We start from the raw sequence: 9,892 nt of genomic DNA, 5'->3' as shown, positions 1-9,892 counted from the left end.
AAACTAATCAATGCATAATATAGTACTGTATATGATATTTTTATTTATTTTTTTTATAAAATATACTAGTAGATGAAGTTAACGCATCCCTGTTTGTCAGAAGGCACCGATGGTCAGCTGTGTGGCCGAGGCGTTCTTGATTTACGCAGCACAATGCTACATAATTTAAGTGCTGTCTCTCTCTTAGGCGAAATCGCTCATAACAAGTAAAATAAAAATAAAAGTTTTGGTCGCCTTAACTTAATTTTTACTTTTCTTTCCTGAAATGAGGATAAGGAAAGATACTCGAGTTGCTTGAACACTCTTAAGACCGTGCCAGCATTTGAAGACACTTTAATGTCTCCCCTGAGCAGCGTTTCTCTAAAAAGAAAATAATACATTTTTCCGCTGCGTTAATCTCTCCTCTTTTGGACCCGGGCGGTGCAGGTGAAGAGCGAGGCCGGAATAAAGGCAGAATAGACCTGGAATACTTACTGTTGCCGCGAGAGGTAATTTTTGACTCAGTTTCCCCACCACTTTAATGCCTCGACTCCAGGGTGATTTTAATGGTTTTCGTTTTGTTTCGCTACATTGCTTTGTACTCTTTTATCTTTCATCCGCCACATTTGTTAGGTTAATGATTGTTGGGGATTCCAAATGTGTAATAAACCACAAATCGTAACAGGTGTTTATTGCTTGAAGTGTTTCGACCTGCAAACATGGGCAAATCAATACACATCCACATATCATAGTACACCCAATTCAATCCCTCACAATGGTACCAAGAAAATAACACTTCATGTAGAGATTCTGACATCCGTTACAATCATATCCCAAATATAAAAATAAAGCAACAATCAGTATACAAAATCCAACTAAACTTCACGTGTATATCACTCATAATACTCAATAAATTCCCATAATGTACTCACTTCAGTGGCCCACACTGACGCTCTTCGAATCCCCGTAGCACACCTGACATGTCACCCCAACTATCATCCAGTCCAGGGCGTCCTCACAACTCTGTCTGGCAACAATATATCCCTTGTACATTACCCTATCTTACTAATACATCCTAATTTTGTAACCTTCACCAAATTATACTAATCACAGCACATGACGGGTAAATAAACACAACTAACCTGTAGCACGGAGGACCAACCAACACACCAACCGACATGAGGTCCAGGGCGTCCCTACATTCTCCGTCTGGCAAACAATAATATCACTTGTATTACCTTAGATACTAAACACATCCTTTGCTTGTAATCTTCACCACAGTATACTAATTCACAGCACGAGGTATATAAATAAACACAACTAACCTGTAGCACAGAGGACTACCCAACACAACAACCCACAGTACATTGGTGGGCCGGCTTAGACAACCCGCCAGGCCGACCATGTTCACAGGTAGTGGGTGAAACAAAACACCACAAAGAAGCGTACCAAACTTCTCCTATTCCAATAGAACACAACTTACATTTTCTTTAACACAGATAACAAAAATATATTGTATAAATAAATAATAGATGGTTAACATATCATTTTAATGATACACTCCACCCCGACCAAAGTGAACATACAATATACACAGGTAGTACATAGAATGCTTTGGTACATGTAGATAAATCATATCTATAATGATCCTACACGCTCATCATCACTCTTGTTCTTCCTTAGGTAATAACACTATTAACCTATGCACTGACCTACTCATGACTTTGTCTGTCACCCCATCATATCCTTTACCTTCCTTGACTATCTTATACCTTAAGTCTACATCTCTTACAGCACCATCACGACCTGGATCTGCCTTTATTACTTGAGCTAATTTCCAGGTACCTCTAACTGCATTAGCATCTTGAACTAAAACCACATCACCCACTCTTACATTTCTCCTATTGGTGTGCCATTTTTGTCTTACTACCATCGTTGGAAAGAAATCTCTCTGCCATTTTCTCCAAAATGATTCAACAATTTTCTGAATAAACTCTAATCTTCTTTTATGGTCTCCATCTGAATCATATATTCCCTGTGGACATTTTACACTAGCTCGTCCAAGCAATAGATCATTAGGGCAGAGGTAATTACCAAGTTCTAAATTAAAGCAAGGTTTTACCCCTATGGGTCTTTCATTCATCATACTGGCTACATTAAATAAGGCTGTCTGAAGTTCACCAAAAGTTAATACTGAATCCCCAATTGCAATACAAAGATTTCTTTTCACTGATTTGATAAGGGATTCACTGGCACCATTGTACCATGGTGCATCACTAGGTCTATTATATTTCCAAGTAACTCCTTCATTTTTTCCAATTCTTTCAATATTCTTTCCAGCTGCTATCAGCTGGCTCCCTCTGTCAGAATACAGTATTCTGGGTGCACCCCTGACTGAGATGAATCTTTGATAAGTTGCCATGAAATCACTTGCACTATATCCTTCTGCCAAATCTACATAAACTGCCCTAGTAACTAAGCAGTTGAATATTACCCCATATACCTTACCATGAGTTCTCCTTTTAACAGTGTCCTTAATATTGAATGGTCCAAACAAATCGACAGCAGTATGATAGAATGGTGGAGTTGGCTTCATTCTTTCTTCTAACACCTGACCCATACACTGGTTCTCAGTTTGTTTTGAGAGTTTTCTACATGTGACACATTTATCTTTAATTGACTTTATTAATTTCCTGGCTCCCGGCACCCAAAACTTACTCTGTAACTTGGCCAAGGTGGTTTCAATACCTGCATGATCTCTACTATGTAAGCTGGACACATACAGTCTAGTAACTGGGTGGTTAGCTGGTATCAACATGAAGTGATCTTGATTCCAGTTTTCCTTTAACCATTTTGATATTCTTTGACCCACTAAAATTACTCCATTGTCTGTCATTATGGGGCCTAACCTTCTGTACCTGTCTTGCCAGTTAGTCATGTTACTTTGCATGGTTTTTACCCACAGTACTTCTGCTTCTTCCATTTCCTCAGACGTAGGCTCCTTCAGCACAGCTTTTAAGGATTTATGTTTGAATATAGACATTATCCTACATGTAACTCTCGACAAAGTTTCATATTTGCTAAATCCTTTCACATTAATCATGCTTAAATTTCTCAGATGTCCTTTAGCAACTGTCATAGTAATGCCTATTCTATCCGGTAAGTGATCTGCACATTGCTGTTTAACTGGCCATTCTGAAATTGGCAATCTCAAAAATTCAGGCCCATGTTGCCAAGTTGAATCCTCCTTAATCTTATCTGAAGTGCATGGTCTAGAAGTTAAATCTGCCACATTCTGAACTGTGTCCACCCACCACCAATCCTTTAGATTTGTTTTCAGTTGTATTTCTGCTATGCGGACAGCCACAAAGGGCCGGAACCCATGCAATTCCTTTTGAATCTGATCTCTGACAATAGATGAATCTACAATATGGAATATGGATTCAAATTCCCAGTTGCATTCTCTCACTATAGTTTCTCTTAATCTAGCTGACAAAAGAGCTCCACAAAGTTCTAGACGAGGAATGGTCAATTGTCTCATAGGTGCTATTTTGTTTTTAGCCATGATCAAATTAGTCTGAAATTTGTTGTCATCAGTCTGCCATCTAACATACGCACATGCTCCATACGCTTGTGTGCTGCCATCAGAGAAGATCACAAGTATGGGTTTACCTGATGCATTGGCTGGTTTCAGAGGTCTCTTAAATGTGCAGTTTTCTACTCCATACAAATCAGTGAAAAAACATTTCCATTCATTTACAATATCGGCATCTAATGGTTCATCCCATTCCACTCTCTTATTTGGATCACATTTTGAGATCATAGATCTCATCAAAATTTTTGCTCTCAACACAACTGGTACAGCTAACCCCAATGGATCATAGAAGGATGCCACTTGACTTAGTATCCTTCTGCGAGTTAGCACCTCAGGGAAGTTTGGCTTAATCTCTCTATGATCCCAGTTTGGACCACTCCGGATCTTTTTAACTTTAGGAGAGAAATTTACCTTAACATTAAAAGAGAAATTATCATCCTTGGGATTCCACTTGAGCCCTAGAATTTTCTCATTGTCAGATTCCATGATGTTGATACTATGGTTCTCATGTTGCCCACTTACTATCCAATGCTTCACATGAAAGTTTCCAAGAGATATTACATGTTCTGCTCTTTGTATCAAATCAAAAGCCTTTTCTACCGTATCAATGGAATAGAGAATATCATCAACATATGTGTTGTTTACAATCATGTTATAAACTTCAGGATCTCCTTTACCAAATTTTTCTGTAGTATGCCTTAATGCTAGCACAGCTATGGTCCCACTTGGCCTATCCCCGAAAGTCACTGAGGTCAGGGCATAGTGATCAGGTGGTCTGTTACTGTTTAAATCTCTCCATAGAAATCGGTGTGTGTGTTGGTCCAGTGTGTTGATTTTCACAGAATGATACATTTTTGATATATCACCAGTTATGGCAACCCTTTCCTGTCTAAATCTTAGCAAGACTCCAATCATGTTGTTAAGAACAACTGGCCCTTTTGCCCAAAAATCATTAAGTTTTTGTCCCATGTATGATGAAGATGAGTTAAATACAATATGCAGAGGTGTTGAAGCAGAATCTGGTTTCAATACTTCATGATGGGAAATGTAGTGAATTGGGCCATTGTATGACTGCATTTCCTCTTCACTTAATTGTCTCGCTACCCCCCTTTTCACCATGTCTTTGATTTCATTGTGATAACTCTGGGCATACTGGATATCCAATATTTTCAGTCTATTTTCTGTAGTTTTTAATCTAGCCACGGCCACTTTTACATTGTTCTTAAGATGTCTCGGGTCCCTTATCCAAGGATAGCTTGCTGTCCAATACTTCCCTTCTTCATGATATACTAATCCCTCCTCAATCAATTTCAGTTCTCTTTCTTCCTTAATATTGACACAGTCACTTACAGGACAACCCTTACACAGGCATTTAAGGCATCTTGTGTCACACTGCACCCCACTCTCCTCTAAAGCAAAGAATTTATCTAATTGTGACTTAAGTTTATCTGTAGGTTCTACCTTGATCTCATTGAGGCTTATTGAGCTTGACACCTTGTGAGTTCTCACAATCACATGGTTCGTCGTGCTCCCTGAGGCTGTTATTTTGCTGTGTCTGCCACGTATACTGAATCCAAATGGATTCTCTAGCAATTGAAGACCTTCATTAGTCTGAACAACTTTAGGCAATAATTCACTGTAATTGGCCCCAATCAGCATGTCAATCTCACCACAAGGGCAATTAATATCATGGTTTGATACTCCTACAAATAACTCCTTAACTCCTGACACATTAATTTCATTGATTTTAGCAGATATTTCCTCTATACCAATGGCATTAATTTCCCATACATGCCCAGTCCTATCAATCAGTGGTATGCAATATTCTTTGGTAGAATGATGTTCAATTACATTGCCAACCTTGATCATGGATAAATTCACATCCTTACCCTTCAAACTTAGTTTTTCTGCCATACTGTGTGTCACCAAGGTTATGTCAGAACCTGAATCCCACAGTACTGTTATAGGTTGAGTGTTACTGTACACAGTACTGATATTCAATAAGGTGTTCAGAGTGTTTGCAGATACTGTATTATGACTAGCACCTTCTTCCTGTTCAAAATGCACCAGTGGATGATGATGACGGTTACACACACCTTGACCCCTGATCCTGACATCACACAACTTGTTTGTATTACAATTCCATGCCTGATGATATCCCTTTAAGCATTTAAAACATATTCCATTGCTTCTAGCTAACTCAAACCTCTCCTTGTTGCTGAGATTCTTAAATTTATAACAATCAAGAGTATCATGGTTCCTGGAATTGTGAATCCAGCATCCTCCCTCATTATTTCCAGTCTTCAAGTGGGTACCTTTCACCATCTCCGTCAAATTTACAATACATGACTCTAAATCTTTATTCTTTAGTTGTTGCTCTTCCTTCATTTGTTTTATTAGTGTTACCAGATCTGACTCCATGACCTTGTCAGCTGAATTATTTACATGATGTACTGAACTTCTATCACCGCCAGTAGATCTGACACTAGAATTCATATACTCCAATACCTTTCTCTCCCTTTGCAAAAATTTCAATAAAGTGGGAAAGAGATCACTAGTAGCAGATACTTCTTCTGCCTTTATTACCCACTCCCTCTTCTGAAGTGTGGGCAACACCTTCTCAATATGACTGACTACATTAGCAATATTAAGTTCCTCATTCAAGTTTATATTTTTCAAATCTAGCCAACACTGTTCCACCTGATCCACCATCCTTATAAATCCTTTGGTATCACCTTCATTGATCCTTTTCAAAGCCCTAAGGTCACTTATTACCAAGTCCACCACCTTTCTCGCATTTCCAAACTTGTCATCTAACCTTTCAAACATCTCTTCATAATTACCTTCTGCACCTCTGACAGTCTGAAGGGCATCACCACTGAGACACATTTTCAATGCATACGCATCTTCACCATACACACTTTTGACTAGATTTTTAAAGTCCTCCTTAAAACGAGGGTACTCTCTTAAATTCCCATCAAATTTAGGAGGCTCAAATGCCTTTATCTTTACTTTAGGCTTGACACTGTTCTGTATGTTTTCAATGCTACTAATTTCTGTTAGTCTTTTCTTCATGATTCTTTCACAATCTATCATGTATTCTTCAGCCTCCTTAACTAACTTGTCTTCTAATTTATTATCACACACATATTTTAATATCACATCATTACTGTCTTCTAGGTGTTGAAAGGCCTCAGAAATCTGTTCATAGTTATTCTTCAATACTGATACTGGCTCACCTTCCCGTACACCCTCATCCAGCAGGGTCACCTTTCTTGTGAATTTCCCCTTGGCAATGGCCCTCTTCCTCTTTAACAATTCCATCTCCTCTTGCCAGCCCATTGTGGTTGAAGTCGAAATGTTGGGGATTCCAAATGTGTAATAAACCACAAATCGTAACAGGTGTTTATTGCTTGAAGTGTTTCGACCTGCAAACATGGGCAAATCAATACACATCCACATATCATAGTACACCCAATTCAATCCCTCACAATGGTACCAAGAAAATAACACTTCATGTAGAGATTCTGACATCCGTTACAATCATATCCCAAATATAAAAATAAAGCAACAATCAGTATACAAAATCCAACTAAACTTCACGTGTATATCACTCATAATACTCAATAAATTCCCATAATGTACTCACTTCAGTGGCCCACACTGACGCTCTTCGAATCCCCGTAGCACACCTGACATGTCACCCCAACTATCATCCAGTCCAGGGCGTCCTCACAACTCTGTCTGGCAACAATATATCCCTTGTACATTACCCTATCTTACTAATACATCCTAATTTTGTAACCTTCACCAAATTATACTAATCACAGCACATGACGGGTAAATAAACACAACTAACCTGTAGCACGGAGGACCAACCAACACACCAACCGACATGAGGTCCAGGGCGTCCCTACATTCTCCGTCTGGCAAAAATAATATCACTTGTATTACCTTAGCTACTAAACACATCCTTTGCTTGTAATCTTCACCACAGTATACTAATTCACAGCACGAGGTATATAAATAAACACAACTAACCTGTAGCACAGAGGACTACCCAACACAACAACCCACAGTACATTGGTGGGCCGGCTTAGACAACCCGCCAGGCCGACCATGTTCACAGGTAGTGGGTGAAACAAAACACCACAAAGAAGCGTACCAAACTTCTCCTATTCCAATAGAACACAACTTACATTTTCTTTAACACAGATAACAAAAATATATTGTATAAATAAATAATAGATGGTTAACATATCATTTTAATGATACAATGATGTTTTGTGGTTCAGGTTCTCAGTTGTTTCTTTCTTAAGACTCTCTCTCTCTCTCTCTCTCTCTCTCTCTCTCTCTCTCTCTGGAAAAAAAGATCTTCACAATGCATACAGATTTCCCGTCACTTCATGAGTGTATTTTATGTTATTTCCATGTTAGTCTTTTTTTGTAGCAAAGGGAAAACATGTAACCTGCCTCCAATGCGGGTTGCGCAACTGACGGTCACGTGGCTGCGTGGGTCGCGTGTGGCTCGTTCAGGGAGCTCAGTGAGGACATCGGGGCACATTCACGGCTTGCTGGGGCAGGACACGTGCTGCACATCTCCCTGTAGCTCAAAATGGCGCGTCGTGGTGCCAGTGTCTCGAGGATGAGGCGGCCACCAGGCGGCATTGTGGGTCAGAGGGAATCATCACCATTACTGCCGCCCACACACTCCAGCACGGGCTTCATGTGTGCCACCCACGCAACACACACATCAGCACTTGACAGCACAACGCACACATTCCTCCACGTACACAGTGTACCATTGCGTTTATAAATGTAATTGAAGTAGCACTGCGTCGCCAGTGCATTTCTGTGCATTGAGAGGGAAAGGTTTGACAGTATGTAATTAAATCAAGAACGTAAGAGGTGATATCGATTAAGTAAATAACTAGGTGTGCAGTGCGCGTGGGAGGGCGTAGGGTGGGGCGTGGGAGAGCGTGGCGCGGCTGTTGGTGCATTCGCCGCCTGGGTCCACCTGGAAGGGGATGACCCGTGCAGGTATTTCCCCAGCCCGCCCTCATCACTTAGCTTACCCTTAGAGGTTCAAGGAGGGAGCTGGTCATAACGACAACTGGAGCACAGTATGAATGGACGCCCCAGCTTATTCCCGCATATTTCCTGAGGAGCGGCCGCGTTGTAGTATAGTGTGGACAACAACACATGGTAAAGGCTTATGATTTATTTTTATAATTATATATCACATCCACACATTTTGTCAAAGACCGTGGATACGGAGAAAGATGGACATGTGAGAATAAGAGTGAGAGTAAGAGGGGAGTGGGTAGATGACAGATTTGGATTAAAAAGTCGGAAGAAAGAGAGAGAAAGGGAGAAGTGAGAGAGGTGTGAGAGAGGAAGAGAGATGGAGATGTGAGAGTGAGAGTGAGTGGGTAGGTCACGGATTTGGATAAAAAAAATGACTGAGAGAGAGAGACAAGGGGAGAAGTAAGAGGTGTGAGAGAGGAGAAGTGGAGATGTGACAGTGAGGGTGATAGTGAGAGGGAGAGTGAGAAGGGAGTGGGTCCTCTACACCTCCTTCCCTCCTCCTCCTCCTCCTCCTCCTCCTCCTCCTCCTCCTCCTCCTCCTCCTCCTCCTCCTCCTAAGTATACATAATCAAACGTTGTATTAGTTAAATTAAACGTTGTATTAGTTAAATTATCATGCCTTGTTTTACTCAGGGATCCCGCTAGCATTGATAAATACCATAGTATTGTATGAAGAATGTTGTTCAAGCAGTGAGTATTATGAGATAAATAAGCTGCAGCAAAGCTCTAATGCAACGACCCAGGAACAGCAAATATAATGAACAGCCAACTGGAATAATGCACCACGATTTCGAGAACATTATAGAAAGCCACTGCAATTTGCTCCTTCTTTGTGTCGGCGTGTAACATTGTGTGCATGACAAGAGTGGTGACTCAAAGAGTGGAGTCTTATGCAGCTCTCATTCGTTGCACCGCGATGCCATGTAACGCTGAGGCAGTGTGTAATCTTGCTGGGTAGGACGGAGTGCGTGGCGCCAGACCAGTGTGAGAGTGTTCACCTGCAGATGGCTGCGGTTAGTGTGGCCGAATGCGAAGTTTATCACGATTTTGGTTTCAACTACTCATACTTAAAAACTCTGCCATGATTGAACAGTCCCTGACGCAGCCATTCATCCCACTGGCTGCACGCCACTCACCTTAGTGTGCGTGCATTCTTGTATGTAAAGCACTCCATCTACGCCTGTGGTCTCTGAAGTCTGCCGAAAATCACATTATCACAGCGCTCCAGTC

At 40.7% G+C, this 9,892-nt stretch overlaps 1 protein-coding gene across 3 annotated transcripts; it reads right to left on the bottom strand.

Moving 5' to 3' along the window:
• Positions 1 to 655: 655 nt before the first annotated feature.
• LOC135097984 (uncharacterized) lies at positions 656 to 7,787 on the bottom strand. Of its 3 annotated transcripts, none has more exons than XR_010266405.1 (7): positions 7,616 to 7,785; positions 7,434 to 7,500; positions 7,224 to 7,318; positions 6,418 to 7,002; positions 1,122 to 1,188; positions 912 to 1,002; positions 656 to 690 (listed from the first exon to the last, which is right to left on the bottom strand). XR_010266405.1 is itself a non-coding variant. In XM_064000159.1 (7 exons), the coding sequence occupies exons 4-6, from the start codon at positions 6,914 to 6,916 to the stop codon at positions 913 to 915; spliced, it is 660 nt and encodes a 219-aa protein (XP_063856229.1). In that variant the 5' UTR covers positions 6,917 to 7,002; positions 7,224 to 7,318; positions 7,434 to 7,500; positions 7,616 to 7,787; the 3' UTR covers positions 656 to 690; position 912. The 3 variants fall into 3 exon arrangements, 2 of the variants coding, with proteins under 2 accessions (XP_063856229.1, XP_063856230.1); XM_064000159.1 differs by having other exon boundaries at positions 912 to 1,006; positions 7,616 to 7,787; XM_064000160.1 differs by having other exon boundaries at positions 656 to 1,002.
• Between the last annotated feature and the right edge of the window lie 2,105 nt (positions 7,788 to 9,892).

The sequence above is a fragment of the Scylla paramamosain genome, unplaced genomic scaffold (genome assembly GCF_035594125.1).
Source record: "Scylla paramamosain isolate STU-SP2022 unplaced genomic scaffold, ASM3559412v1 Contig39, whole genome shotgun sequence".
NCBI lineage: Eukaryota > Metazoa > Arthropoda > Malacostraca > Decapoda > Portunidae > Scylla > Scylla paramamosain.
The sequence above is the reverse complement of the archived record's forward strand: the minus strand, read 5'-3'. Positions and strand labels throughout refer to the sequence as shown.

Excerpts from the sequence above, each read along its gene's own strand:
- LOC135097984 (XM_064000159.1), bottom strand. The coding sequence starts at position 6,916 with ATGGGCTGGCAAGAGGAGATGGAATTGTTAAAGAGGAAGAGGGCCATT. Across the intron at positions 1,189-6,417 it reads GACTGTCAGAGGTGCAGAAG|ACGGAGAATGTAGGGACGCC; the intron begins GTAATTATGAAG and ends ATTGTTTGCCAG. Across the intron at positions 1,007-1,121 it reads GTTGGTCCTCCGTGCTACAG|ACAGAGTTGTGAGGACGCCC; the intron begins GTTAGTTGTGTT and ends TATTGTTGCCAG.